Source organism: Ylistrum balloti, unplaced genomic scaffold, assembly GCF_031769215.1.
Source record: "Ylistrum balloti isolate Yb309-2 unplaced genomic scaffold, AGI_CSIRO_Ybal_v1 Utg370038, whole genome shotgun sequence".
NCBI classification, from domain to species: Eukaryota; Metazoa; Mollusca; class Bivalvia; order Pectinida; family Pectinidae; genus Ylistrum; species Ylistrum balloti.
In genome coordinates, this window is record NW_026782097.1 from 2,977,322 (window position 1) to 2,993,005 (window position 15,684).

The 15,684-nt window shown below is 34.6% G+C and overlaps 1 protein-coding gene across 1 annotated transcript in view; it reads right to left on the reverse strand.

Moving 5' to 3' along the window:
* The window catches only part of LOC132549014 (fibrillin-2-like), an 83,696-nt gene that overhangs the window by 21,876 nt on the left and 46,136 nt on the right, over positions 1–15,684 (reverse strand). The window contains exons 24-44 of the mRNA XM_060212926.1: positions 15,143–15,268; positions 14,282–14,407; positions 13,875–14,000; positions 12,581–12,706; positions 12,123–12,245; positions 11,647–11,772; positions 10,120–10,251; positions 9,442–9,564; positions 8,257–8,379; positions 7,631–7,756; positions 6,885–7,010; positions 6,327–6,449; positions 5,670–5,837; positions 4,936–5,001; positions 4,663–4,782; positions 3,836–3,961; positions 3,027–3,197; positions 2,576–2,617; positions 2,126–2,251; positions 1,717–1,848; positions 295–420 (exon numbers count right to left, since the gene is read on the reverse strand). Of these exons, the coding sequence (XP_060068909.1) occupies positions 295–420; positions 1,717–1,848; positions 2,126–2,251; positions 2,576–2,617; positions 3,027–3,197; positions 3,836–3,961; positions 4,663–4,782; positions 4,936–5,001; positions 5,670–5,837; positions 6,327–6,449; positions 6,885–7,010; positions 7,631–7,756; positions 8,257–8,379; positions 9,442–9,564; positions 10,120–10,251; positions 11,647–11,772; positions 12,123–12,245; positions 12,581–12,706; positions 13,875–14,000; positions 14,282–14,407; positions 15,143–15,268 (2,583 nt within the window). The remainder of the gene's footprint in view (positions 1–294; positions 421–1,716; positions 1,849–2,125; positions 2,252–2,575; positions 2,618–3,026; positions 3,198–3,835; positions 3,962–4,662; positions 4,783–4,935; positions 5,002–5,669; positions 5,838–6,326; positions 6,450–6,884; positions 7,011–7,630; positions 7,757–8,256; positions 8,380–9,441; positions 9,565–10,119; positions 10,252–11,646; positions 11,773–12,122; positions 12,246–12,580; positions 12,707–13,874; positions 14,001–14,281; positions 14,408–15,142; positions 15,269–15,684) is intronic.

Here is a 15,684-nt window from a genome sequence, read left to right on the forward strand (position 1 = left end):
GTCCAACTTTTGTTCCTCTCATCAGTCTCGGTAGATGAAATTGGAGAAAAATCCAAAAGAACTGGGCAATGTAGCATCAACAACAATATCTTAAGGTGAATGAGGAAATGAACAGCAGGCAAACTGATGATGACTAAACCTATTAAAAAGATAATACATTATTGTAGCTGATAGCAGTCAGTGCAATTTTAGTCTGATAAGCTTGTTTTGTTCCTGTAATATAAGACGTTGATCTTATCTGTTGTTTATCATCATTCTAGTGCTAGAACTCGATATGTTGGCTTTAGAACATACCAATACAGGCATCTCTGTTAGTGTTGAGTCGGAATCCTGGCAAACAGGTACATCTGAAGCTGCCATCGAGGTTATCACATTCTCCATTGATACACACACCAGCCAGCTCCTCACACTCATTCACATCTATTTCAAGGAAACATTTGAAAATTGTAGTAAATCAGCAAGAAATTGAAGTCAACTGCTCTACAAATTTACAGATTCACCATCTATCATGACACCTGATCCAGTTATCAGCTATCTTCATGTAACAAAATTGTTGTCAGTGGAACATCCATCTATCCATTTCTTTCATGTTCAACCTTTTACTGTATCTTTTATAGTCTGGGTATTTGAGAGCACAACACAACCTTTATCCTCTAGATTAAATATGGTGCAAAAAAACTGCACTCCTATATTTAGGAACTTTGTTATTCTTAAGCAACAATTCACACTCCAATACAAAAAGGCCCACAGACCTTAACCGTCATCTGACTACAAAAATGTTCAGCAGGCAGAAGGGCTATTTTTTCTACTTTTAATAAAATCTTAAGAAGAAGCTGTTTTTCATGATGCAGATGGTAGTTTTGGTGAGGAGTAGGTAACTGTAACAAGTATTACCTATTTCTTGACAGTAAAATTGGAGAACAATCCAACTGGTAAATCTTGAGAAGAAGTTGGAAATAGGTGTCGCACAGAAAAACCATGATTGCACAGTCATGTTACAAAATAGCCTTCCTGACTGCTATTTCTACCTTTCCTTAACATTCCCACCAATTTTTAGCTCAGTGGCATCAGTGAAACTGCAGAAGAAGTTTGAAGTATGTTTTTCATGATGGCAGCCATGGCTGCTATCTTGACTTTCATACATACTCGAAAAATAACAACACTTGGTCAGGACCATCTCAGGATCATTACTTCCAAGTTTGAGCTCAATTTCACTGGTGAAACTTTAGAAGAATTTTAAAATGTCAGAAGTTTATGCACGGCAGAAGATGAAGGACAAAGCACAGTGGCCATAAAAAACTAAAAATGTAATAGCAGAGATAGTTTTTGGTCAAGTGTCGACTACAAAATATCAACATTTCTGCTTTTTGTTATTGATTGTCAGGTATATCCTACTGATATGATTCAACATTATTTGAAGGTTAAGCTGTATTTTATGACAAAATGACCTACTTAAAATACAGAAATCAGCACATTCTTGCTATGTACATTAAATAAAAGGCTGTCCACTCATTAAGCATAGAAGGTATGCGCCTGAAAGTGGGATGGACTGGGCACCATTTGCTTTGTGCAAGGTGGAGAAATTAAAAAATCTACTATGGAATATGTTTTATCATTGCATTCAAGTACCTCTATTTAAAGCCCTAAATAGCTTATCATTTCATATAGCTTCAAACATCTTAGGTCAGTCTTCATGTTCAGTGCTACGATACATACCAAGACAGCGCCGTCCCCCAGATGAGAGCTTATACCCAGGTGGACACTGGCATTTAAAGCTGCCTGGAGTATTTTTACACTGAGCATAACCTCTACAAGGTGATTCTCCTGTCAAACGGCATTCATCAATGTCTGAAATACCAGATAATAAGAGCAGATAAGTTTATGTTAGTGACAGTAAATTATTGTTAATCGTATCATAATGATATTTCATTTCGTTTTATTAACTACAGAATTTACAAAAATATTTTGAACAGAGAATCAAATCTATAAAAAATTATCACAATTCTAAATTCTGAGTTTTAGTTCCCTTTCATGAAGTTTCGTAAACATTATAGACAAGTTGAGATTCCTTTTATAGTTTCCAGTTTTCTTATCAATAGACATGAGTGATGTAGTATAAACCCACCTTCACACTTGTAGGATGTTGGATTATACTCAAAGCCATCATTACATTCACATCTGAAGCTCTGCACTGTATCAATACAGCGACCATTTTCACAGATCCCTTGGAATTTCTCACATTCATTGATACCTAAAGAAAATAGTATTGCACACCTTGATGAAAAAATTGGAAAACAAATATTTGTAATTTAAGAAAGCTGAATAATTAACATAAGATAATTCCATGTAAGTTACATATGGCTAACATATCTCCCTTGGATTCTTAAACTGATGTAAACATCAATTTTACATATTACCTTCACTTTTTCTCTAAGGTCTACTCCTGAGTTTGTGTTACCTTTCTTATCCTGTCTTAAAGAAGGTTATATACCTGCTTCACTCTTAAAAGGCAACACATCCTCTATCTCAAAAGGTTATATAATATACAATACTATTTACTTTATATGTAACCTACCTTCTCCTATCCTTTCAGGCTCACAAAGGTCTGCATACGCAGCTAAAAATGAAACAGAATTTTAATCAAACACATCCTTTTGTCATGTAGCAGCACCATTTTATTTCTTGTAATTATTAGTATTGAGCAAAAATAGTGAGGTACGCACTACGTAGTTTATAATTCAGCCACTACCAGTAGTGTCACTAAAAAGAGAGAATCTTTGCAACCACCATCATAGGATCACAGGCATACTTTTAGTTCTTCATAAGTTGGAATTTTCTCTCATCTTTCCTCATATTTGCTCTTTATCATAAGCTTATTGATAGGTGAAGTAGTACCAAAGATGTTCCTTAAAATATCACCCATAAATGATTCTTAGAAAAGTTGTTGTGATACACTTTCTATCAGTTCTTTACTCACCCCAAAGTCTGATATCATCCTTTCAACACTATTAACCTGTTATATTTACCGGTGCGTTTTTCAGGACAAGTCTCACAAGGCTGCCCCCAGGCTTGTCCAATAATAGAACAGCAGCAGTCAACCCTGGTGATGTTGTAAGCGATGGGATTCTCGCAAACCAGGGTAAAGGGAGGCTGGGTTGTGGTGTAGTAGGTGGGGAAACAATCACCCTTTCTCATATCTATAACAAACAAAAAGACTTGAGAAAATGTAATTTTGAGTTCAAAGGTAAAGAATGAAACACCAGTTATCTAAAATGATTATTTCTTCAACAGTGTCATTGGAGAAGCTAAGTCTATAGTGTTATTGGCTTGGCTTTGTTAAGCAGTGTATTCATGACTCATGAAACAAATTAAAATACTATCTGCAGCATTAATGGTAAAAAATCTTAAATAAATTGAAGACCTGCAGATTTTTTTCCCATTACATCCTATTAAATTCCTAATGGAGTTAGTCAGGGCTCTCCTATATTAGTCTTACGTTTCTATGAAAATTCAATTTCAATTCTCAAAGCTGAATGCCATAAAAATAATTGATCAAAACAAAATCAGAAATTGACCTGCTTTTTATAATACAACTACAAACAATGTTGTAGTTCCATATCTGCATCCATAAGAAAGTAAATAGACAGAAACGAAAACAAAATTAAGACAGAATAAGAGAAAAGCAGTAAACATGAAAAGGCAGGGGCAGAAAAACATGTAATTGTTCTGTAAAATGCATTGCATTAAAAGCTTCTTTCAGATAGCTGCCATAACCATTATTAAAATTACCCATTCAGTCAATTACACCCTCCATTGAGAGATCTCCTGTACTTACCCATACAATCAATGTCACCCTCCATGGGTATGTAGCCATTTGGACACACACACCTGTAGCTGCCCTCAGTGTTCATACAAGTTCCCTCCCCACAAAGGCTGCTGTCTTCAACACACTCATTAATATCTGCAAGCAGAAAAACGTCACTGTCATTATACTAGTACTAAAGTTATCTTTCTAATTATAAGTTTTCACTTTTGTGTAAATTCTTATGATAATACTTTGTGAATCAAATTGGCAATTGGATAATCTATCAAAAACCTCTAAAAAAAGATATTTGGAACAATGGTTAATATGTAGTATGAATGCTGATATTTTAGATAATATCGCAGTTGTAGAGGCTGTAGGTTTCAGTCAAGCAAGTAGTCAAGGTCATAGGTCAAAATGCCAGTAGTTATTAGTACCTAAATAATTCTGGAATCGGATCTACTGATTTTTTTTGCAGTTTGCAGAGCATGACACAAAGACAAGTATTGCAGAAAAAGTTTTATATACAATAGGATAATTGAAATCATGAATTATATCATCAGACACAGATTTATAACCTAATTATACATTAACCCTGTACTTAACAAATTGTTGAAAATATATACAAAAAACACTAACGTAAAAAAACCAGCTGACTCTGACATGAGTGATAAGGGTTATACTAACAGCGTTGCTAAGCTAAGTATATCTGTTATGATACTTATATATCCATCTGCATTGCATTAAAATATTGAAGTCAATCACCACAATGTCCTGCTGTTATTAATCAGAGGATCGTGAATAACTGATCTTGCAAAAATTACATCCTGTACATGATTGTGTAATGTGTAGCTACTTACCAATACACTGGTGATTATATAACCTGTAGCCGGTCGGACATACACAGATGAAGCTGCCAAATGTGTTTTGACATTCACCACCCTGGCATATGTTCTGTAGCTCCTCACATTCATCGATATCTGCATTTACACAGGAAGAACAAAAAGATTATTCTGGTCTTTTTTCAATGCACTACAGCAGTGTGAAATTCAATGTACTGAATTTTGTGTAACTGAATATCAGTGCATTATCACTAAATATTCTTTGCATTTTAGCAATGACTTTACACTTACCTTCCAGGATGAGGTCAATTGAGGGCTTAAAGCCAGGCCCACCTGGACATAATGTCTTATATTCACCTATCAAAAAGAAAAATAATACACCTTGTTTATCTAATAGCAGATCCACCTTTTATAACATGGCTTAGTACATCTATACAATTCACATGTGTTTGCTGAGATTCCATTTCACAGTGTCTGACAGTTAATGTAATCATGAGACCATAAATGTAACTGGTCCTGTTCTATATGTTGTGATGCTGATGTTCATGGCTGTTTCATGTTTCGGTTTTTCTATAACTGGATTTACTCAATCATATAAAATGAGTTGGTTTTTGTGCTCCAAATGATCAGATATCTTTAACTGATGTTACCTAAGATATTGTTGGTTTTGTTAATATGAATAATTAAGTATTTTCTGAATGTATTAATAGAGGATATAATTGTGTGAGGCAGTTTTCAGGGGAATTGCCATTAGTAGATCACTTGCAATTGTTTATAATTACATTTAGAAAAGATGTCATTGTTTAATTTAGTCAAGTATGATTATGGACCTATTGATCTACACTTGATAAATTTTCCATTTAATGATGATGTCACACTACCCACTGTTATACTTGTAGCTTTTAACAGTTTGTTACTTAAGGATTTTTTTGTCTTTGTGACACTTCCTGTTGATAGCCATTGTCTCACTGACAAACTTAAAGTGTTCTATTAACAGTACACCTGGTAGCTATATATATACCTACTTGTACCATTGACAGGGCACTTTTCACAGTAGCCAGGATCCTCTCCCCATCCTTTTCCAATACTACAACAACAAGTGGCGCGGTATGTGTCCAGGGTTATCACATCGGTACATATTCCATACGGTCGATTCTCAGGAACTGTCATGTAACAGGTGCCCAGTCGTTTATCTACAATGTATTCATAGTGTACATTACATACCTCAGCATTACCTTGAATGTACTTCCCTTTCAAGTAATTCAGTTAATGATGAGGAATTAACAAATTTCTTAAGGAAATCATATTTAATACTGTGAAAGCTTTTTTCGAGTATGGAAAAAACTGTAAAGACAGAATGAAATAACATTGCCAATAAAGAACAAAAACAAAACCCATTGCCAATAAAGAACAAAAAAAAAACCCCATTACAACACTTTTGTGAAATATACGACCTTTTTCACATGAAGCTTTCGGAAAAATCACAAAATCTGAACCATCATATAAAAAAAAGCTTTCATTCACTTAACTCAGTATTCTCATCATACAGCGATTTCCAGAGAAATTTGAGAAGTATCTGTTTCAGAATTTAACATTGAAAATACAAAAAAACCCATAAAAACTTGTATCATTTTGATCCTGTGATTGTTTCTCAGTGCCAGGGTATGTTTTTCTGTGATTACCTATGCAGCCTGTTCCTGTGGGGTTGGTTTCATAGCCAGCAGGACATTGACAGATATAGCCTCCCTCAGTGTTTACACATGTCCCATACAAACAGTTGTCAGGATTGGTACACTCATTTATATCTGTCAAGTAAAATAACATTGATCAGTTACTGCAAAATCATTAATTTTGGTGGGGGAATTCATGTTCAACGGTTGTGTGGGTACCCTTTATAAAATAAGGATAAGGAGATTAATACAGCTATATTCATCCACAAAATCAAGTGTCCATGAAATCGTGATTTTTGAAAAATCGTGAAAAATTGAGCCCTACAAGTATCTATGATTTTACAGTATACTTAGAACCTACTCTGTCCTCTTGAAGTGAAAAACCATCTGAAATTAGCATTCAGCAGATATATTTTATATGTATAGAATAGAATAAACATATGTGATAAGCTAAACACTTTCCTGTATAAGAACATTTTTTCATGCAAAGTAAATCTTTACATCATTTTCTACTGATCAGAAAATTATTCATTATTAAGGATCACAAATGCTGAGTAGCACAAACTTTACCTGTACAATTGCCACCTGACTGGTCCAGTCTAAAGCCTTGGTTACAGTTGCACCTGAACAAACCTACCAGGTTTTCACACTCGCCATTGACACATAGGTTGTGAAAGGTGTCACACTCATTTATGTCTGTAAAACACAAAAACACATATTAATCAAGTTTGTTTGAATTTCTGAAGCAAATTCAACAATTAAATGTAAATTATTGTGCAAAACATAACAAATTTTGCACAGTAATAAATTTCTCAATTTAAAGTTAAATGTTTAGAAATTGATATATCTGCTGTGAATGTAGAGACCTCAAATGAAAAGACTACAGAAATACAAATGTGTCATCCTTCTAGTTACAATACTTTAACATTGGAGTTCAGCACCCCTTCCTGTTATATGATATCCGTTCCTGTTATAGTGCACCCCTCCCTGCTACAATACTCTTTCACCAGTGTCAAGTAAAATGGAGTCAGAAACACAGCAGTATAAATATAAACTCTGTGTCATTCACACATTTGTAAAGATGTCATGTGTGCAGATATCTATCTCTTCACAATTTTTATTAAAAGTCTGCTCAGTATTTCTTTACTTATTGTAAATAAACAGTTGATATTAGAAGATGGCATTAGCTGAATATCACATACTTGTAGTGTTGAAGTGTATCAATTATTGATTTAATATCACTTCAAGGGACTTTTTTATGATCAGGGTTATTGTGAGCTACATAATTCGTAACTCTAACATGAACTCTTACCAACCTACACATGCCTTCTCATCTACTGTAGGGGCGAACCCCATGTCACAGTCACATCGGAATCCACCAGGGAAGTTGAGGCACTGACCATTCCTACACAGTGTTGAATCGAGTGTGCACTCGTCCACATCTACAACAACAAACACAAGCAAGGATTTAAATATTTCATAAAGACATAAATGTCTGTGCTTCTTATCATATCAATCATAAGTTACATTCTGCTCTAAATACATTTGAACAACCTTGAAGTAGGAACAGAGTTTTCTTTATCTAAACACAGCTTTGATGCAACTTTGTGAATTACCAGGTAGATGACAAACCTGACACATTGCCACCCAGAAGCAAGGTGTTGGCTCCTCTCCCCTTTTCTGAACTTTGTGAATTAATTGCTTCAAATATCAGGAAAAAATCTTTTGTTTCACTTGGTGACATTGTTCACTAATGCATCATTTTCTTACAGTGATATCAAGAGTAGAAAACATCACAACCTCCAACATCAACTGAAGTTTCATTGCATTGTTTTCTAGAAGACTGGACTATTCTTAAAGACACCATGACATTAACTTAAAAGTGATAATGAGTGAAATGACTTTAAGTGATGTTATATTAAGTGGAATGTTCAGTAATTACCTCTGCATTGGAAACCATCACCAGAAAAGCCATCATCACAGACACATTTGAAGCTGCCAGGAACATTGATACAGGTAGCATCAAGATCACAGCCTCCATTGTCACGTGTACATTCGTTACTGTCTGTGGTAAAGTTTTAATTGTATCAGTACATTTAAATATTACAATGGAGTAGAAATCAGTTTTCAGTTAATAATACACATTATGTACGATAATTTTTATTATGAAATCTTTTCACAAACAGTATGTAGTTGAATTGAAGGGGCCTATTGCCCTTGACGGTCACCTGAGGTAAGCAATATTGAATAGAAATGTGATAGGGTAAGAAGCTTTCAAGTGTTCAACCATGAAGATACTACCACTGTTGAGAATAAGATTTTTGAAATTTGAGTCAATTTCATCCCTTTTGGTCCTTACGCATCAGCAGTTGGGGGTCAGCCAGGAACAATTTGTGCATACCATCGAGCATCGTTCTTTTCTCATAATTTCAACAAAGTTTGAAATATTTCAAATGGAAATTAAACAAAATACGTTAAAAAATGTACTTATCCTATATAAACTATAGTAACCTTGACCCCCTCCCCAGAGGCAAAAATCACTCCTATCCATGAACATTTGATTCTACCATACTTGGGTGTTGAAAAGAAGATGTTCAAAATTTGATTGAATTTGACTGCTTTTGGCCCTGCCCCTCAGGCCCTTAGGGTTTCTGAAAAATTTCACCGAAATCTATTCTCGAGTTTTGAGAAGTGGAAAATATCAAAAGTTTACAGACACACAATGCCTGACAAAAGGTGATCGAAATAGGCAATAATGAGACTTTGTCTCAGGTGACCTGAAAATTTTTGGGATCTAGGCCAGTGTTATACTTCTGCTTGATAAAGGATAATAATTAGTAGTGGAGAAACATAATGATTTCGGAAAATGCTGAAATTCCTTCAAACGTGGAGAAACATAATGCTTTCGGAAAATGCTGAAATTCCTTCAAACATAGTCTTGTCAAGTGAAAATGATTGAAATGTTCTTATCAACAATGAATTCAAATATTGTAAATATTTCAATACAAAGTAAATTTAATAACAGACAAAGATACAGCATATCTAAAGAATACATATATAGACTGCAGCATCAGTTTTTCTTTTCTGGTAATCTGACAGATGGAGCAAGTCTTTATCTCATAGCTACCTCTACATGTAAATCCATCGCCTGTGTAGCCTGGTTTACAGTCACACTTGTAGGAGCCGATGGTGTTGATACACACTGCATGGGAATCACACCCACCTGTACCCAATTCACACTCATTGTCATCTGCAATCACAAAACCTGATATTTTTCATCTGTGTATCATTTAACATAACATACATATTTTTTTCATTTTGTCATTTGATGCTGTAAATGGGTATAAAAAAATATAAAGTAATCCTGAAGTACAATGTACAGGACTATGTTTTGAGAAGATGTTTATCTTTAACAAATAAATCAATTGAAAAACGTCTTTGTGAGCTTTCGAAAATACCTGTTGTCTTCACCCAGCAAAGAGTACATAAAACTCATAAAATGCATATTTCAGTCTTTGTTTATATTAAAGATAAACATCTTCCATAAATATGTCTACATCAAACTGCTCAAATCTCAATCCATACATGACTGTTTTTCAGATCTGACCAAAATCAAACTGACAAAACAGTTTAAGGCTTTACAAACTCATCGTGTAAACATTTACCAGATTGTTGACATTCATATCAGAAACGTTTTTACAGAGTTACTAATAAGTAAGAAACCATATGACTCAAATCATGTGTCACAGCTATCTAACAAACCCTTTCAAATTATAACGACCATTAGATGGATATCCTACAGTACCTGTACACCCTGGATTCCTTGTCTCCATCTTGACAGAGAATCCTGTTTCACAGATGCAAACATATGATCCGTAGTTATTTTGACACTGTCCATTCAGACACAGGTTCCTGTTAGCCAAGCATTCGTCAACATCTACAGGATAGGCAAAAGAAAAATATATAAATACATTCTAAGGTTTCATGAAAATGATGCTTTGTGTGTAGAATTACCTTATAAATGTAGTATACCTGTAAAATCCCTGTTTCCAATCAATAGATAAAACACCATGCGTAAAGTGTTGCGTTACTCTTGCGTACATCACTAATACAAAAGCATAGCCACATCAAACTTTAAATGTGTACTAAAATTAAAATTCAATCATAATAAGACAAAGTTGCCACATAATGTAACAGACTGAATGTTTTTAACATCAATCTTTCAAGTTTACTCAAGAGCTCAAAGTCATCAGATTCATAATTGACTGCTGATACGCCTGTCAGTATATTCTGGTTGGCAGCAAAGCAGTTTCAAAGATTCTGGGGTCATTTATTTCTCTGTTTCAAAAACTATTAAGATCCGTTCATACGATCCACTTTCTATAAATGCAAATAATGAAAAAAACTGTACCTGTCTCACATTATATAGATATTTGATGTAATCTCATGTAAATTACCTTTCTCTCATTTCCTAACATGTAGTTTTATGCCATGTTATCTATGGATAAATACAATTTATTGATCAAATTCATGTACTGACCACTTTCGTTTGCGATATCATACGCCATAATCAAGGGGTGCAACTCAACATCCCACTACCAGATATGGCATTGCTATAAACAACACAAACTGACACCCATCTACAAGGAGTTGAGTTGTTGTCAGTATACAGGTGATACTCAGGTGTTAAGCTAATGTGAACGGATGAGCCGATGTTTCAACCGCGTTTCAACTAAGTCCATCAGTGACAGATATTGAGAACCAACACTGTGCTGGTGTTTAGGTACCACAACACATAATGTGTACTGTATATCCAAAATAGAATTAAAGGAAATTTCTCTACAAATTAATATGGTACCTGCATTTTCTTAATCTCAGTCAAGAACTTTTATTAAAGTCAAGCCAAGAATAACATTTCAAAAATTTGCAATATCTAAGATTAATAGAATCTTTTACCCCATTTGCAGTAAGAGACGGGGATCTCAACCTTGGGAGAATGTTTATGTTATAACTTATTAATATTCCCCAAAATGTTGAGGTCCCCCATCTCAAGTCCCCCTAACAAGGATATGAATGATCCTTTTTCTCTAAGCCTGCAGTCCTCCTTATGAATATGCCATTGCTGTCCCCATGCTTTGCATTGTGGACGTGACTTTATAATTATGAAAGGAGATTTCCCTCTGACTCAACCCTAAGGTGAACAAGGAAATCTTACACCACTAAAAGTGTAGAATTTATCTCAAACACACACAGGTTATAGATATTTTACCTCAAACAGTACTGTTTCAAAATATCTGCCACCTGCAGCCAGATTATTGTCCTGTATCCTTACCTAAACACATTTTCCCATCAACAGAAGGAATCAGGCCATCAGTACAGGTACATTTATAACTCCCAGGTAGATTTGTACATTTTCCACCCTGACAAATGTCCGTCTCCTCTTTACATTCATTTACATCTGAAAAGCAAAGTACATGTTTGAAGTAATTAAAACTCAAGAAAGGTGGTTTAGGACATGCCTGTTATAAGTTTATTAACAATGTTGTGACCTTGATCTTCGTCATTCTTTTCCATCATTTTGTAACAAGACTGAAGACTGTCATAAGAAGTTCTTACTTCACTGTTGAAGCTTCAAGCTCCCATTTACAAGACAAAAAGAAAACTCACTGAACAGCACAAGTGCAATCAAAGGTAGTTGCATAAAAAAAATCTATAATATTCCAATACAAATATTACATCAACATCATTGATAAACATTCACTTTATTTATCCTGTTGTAAGAATAAGTCAGATTACAATAGTTCTTACCACCACATGACCTCTGGTCAGGGAGCAGTACAAAGCCTGGGTCACAGCCACATACAAATGACCCGGGAGTGTTAACACACAATGACGCACATCCACCATTTCTTTCCGCGCACTCATTATCATCTGTAGAACATGGAATACACCAGCTATAGATACTACATATGAGAAACTCATTCATTCCATTTTAACTTTAGCTGTTTCACCCCTTCACAAAGAGAGAAATAAAAAAAGTGGTCTTGTTTCTTAAAATATAAAAAATGTATACATTTAAGTATTGTAGGGTGAAATTTACACTAGGGAAAATGAAAAATCTTATTCATGGGCGAAAACAACCACAGGCAATATTATCCCTATATCTATTTCAAATAACACTCCATTTGGTTCAACATAATGAAATCACAATGTTGACCTACATAAGGCATTGCCAAAGTAGGCTGAAATGAGTGGGTTATACTTACCTACACAGGTAGTGTGATCTCGGGTGGCGATATAGCCATCAAAACAACGACAATGATAACCACCCAGGAAGTTCTCACATATTCCATTATTGCAGATACTCTGGCTCTCTGAGCACTCATCCACATCTAGAAAAGTAAAGAGGGAGACTCAATTTCCTTCCCATAAACAAAGTATAAATAAGTCACCCTGTTATTCCATTACTGTCATGTACAGAAACAGTAACTAGCAAGACAGATTGTTATCACAAATAAACTCTAGCCTATGGTTTAAGTATCTTTGAAGAGAAACCTTGAGTTACTCATTGGTTTTCTTCTGCATATGCAGTTTCCATTTGTTTCCTTTTTTCATATTTGAAATTTCAAAATAAAACTTACTCTAACTTTAACTTATATATGCAGTTTACAAATAAACCATCGAGTTCACAACAAAGGAGAGAACTGAACTTTAAGAAAACATTTAAGAAAATTTTAAATGGCTGCAAAGAGACCAGGGACAACTGATATCTGAATTTTGAGAATGATTCATTGAATGCTTTTTCATTATCACTGATAAAAAAGCCTTATGTAGCTAAAATCCAAGATGACTGCCTGTTTCCAAGTTTGTTTTGCAGATCAGTCTCAGATTTAAATGGGCTCTACTAAGTACCAAGGGGAATCTATATACAAATCTACTCTTGAGTGCTTCTCCTAAATTGAAAGGTACTACAAGTGACCAAAGGAAACCTACATATGAAATCTGAAATCATCCATCCAGTACTTAAAAAGAAACAGCAATTACAATAATGGTATAATGCCGGATGGATGGCAGATCATGAACAAGGAGTAATTTGAACATGCCAGATGGTGGGTCAAAAATATTATTAAGAAAGATTAAATGCTTTTTCTATCCTCTAAAAGGGATGTCTTTTAAGAGGATTATCACTAATTACAACAACTCTCAAAGGCTTCAAGCTCCACTTATGATAATATCAGTAGGACCATGTTATTGAAAGAATGTAAGGACATATATGTACATAGGTGAATGGGTAGAGTAAATACTGTTGTACAATAAAGTAAACAAATTAATTAATGTGTTAATTAATAATCTAAACATTTTCATCAATCATTGGGTATGCTCTTTACAAGTGATCTTTGTCTGCACACCTATGTTGTAAATATTTTTGTATCTTTTTTTCGAGAAGTCAGGTTTGAATGTTTTTTATCACTTCATTTAAACTACTTATTACTAAGTTCAAATGTTTACTTTTGTCTAATATGCCTTTACATGTAAACATTATATAAAGTTAATACTTACCAGTACAGGACTGACCATCAGGTGAAAGGACATGACCATCTGGACACTCACAAAAATAACCACCAACGGTATTGACACAGGAGCCCCCTCTACAAAGGCCTGGCTGCTCATCACACTCATCAATATCTACAAACGTATAAGTCTCTATCATATTAACCCACTTTTACACTAAATTATCGGTTATTGATGTGTTATAAAAAAATATTTAACAGCATGGCAAATAGTAATGGAACTAAACAGTTTTCAATGAAAGATTACTGTTCATGAAAAGGTACTGATGAATAATTAGAAGTAAAACAATAGAACTGATCTAGAATTTACTTTTAATTCCTTGTTATCATACATATTCTCACACTTAGACAAAGGTGTGGTGGATACACTTACCAAGGTGTGGTGGATACACTTACCGACACACATTTGATCCATCATGATGCCCTTGAAGCCCTTGTTACAGACACAACGGAACATTCCAGGTGTATTCTGACAAGTTCCATTACCACATACTCCAAATGAGATACGACACTCATCAATGTCTACAAGTAGAAACAACATATTCAGCTTTTCCATCATCAGAGGAAATTTTTCATCTTAATCAGGTTTTCCCTTACCAGCTGTGTAAGCAAATCAGATTATGAATTGAATTATTTTGTCAAGTCCATATACAGTGTTTTTAACAAAAAAAAAAAAATAAAAACATTTGGTTGCAACAATATAACAGAAATATCTTGGTCATTTAATGATTGCTTCGTTTATCACCTTGTCATCAGCAACAGTAATTTTGAAGCAAGGACTCCCATGAAATAGTTTGTGATTATCTTGAATGAACAACAAACAGGAGGCCAGTAGCATGTCATCAGAACAGTTAGGGTAAAAATTCTTGCCAAAGGACACAACCAAGACAGTAGGGACTGGTCTGTTTCTCAGCTTTATGAGAAACTATAACAGTTATGGGTAAATATTATGGAACCTCACACCTCAGACCTTCACTTGAGGTGATGCAGGCTAATGCTTTTCCGATTGACTATCAAGGTTCCCAATGAATGAAGTTAATTGTGTTCACAAGATATCTTGTACACAACATACACAGATGCACCCACTCATACACAAAGGCACAAAGTGACTACTATATATTTCCTTACCATGCTTCTTTTTCGCAACAAGTTTTTCATTAAACCACAAAAAATTGAACATTGTATAAATCAACTTTTAAAGTAGTTGGTCAAGGATAGATAACTAATCTTTCTTGATTGTCTACTCAAATATTATACCTGTACAGTTGAAGCCAGTGTTGTCTAGAGCAAATCCTTGGTTACAGGTACATACAAAACTGCCAAATGTATTTTGACACATGCCGTTACTGCAGATTCCTGGATAGAGCATACACTCATTGATGTCTGAAATGTCAATATAAACAAAGCTTCAATCAGGTAACTGTATGTCAGGGTGCTTAAAGATGTGATCAAGGTCAAGGATTATTCAAGGATTTCATTCAATTTCACATTTACAATTTTGCTTCAGACTTTTTCATTCATTATTTCAATGCTAATTCACCAATTTTCTTGAGGTCTAACAGATTGAGACAAAAAAATCAATCTGCCTTTGAATTGACAGACCCAGTATGTAGAATTGACAGACTAGGAGTTTAAACAAAGAGTCATCTTTCAAATTGGATTGAAAGTACATTTCCCCATATTCATATTTGTGTATAATTATGTACTTATATATTGACCAGTGAATCACATAATCAAGAACGTCTTCAGTTAAGCCACAGATCAGGATTCAAGGCCACAAAGCCAAATTCAAGGACTTT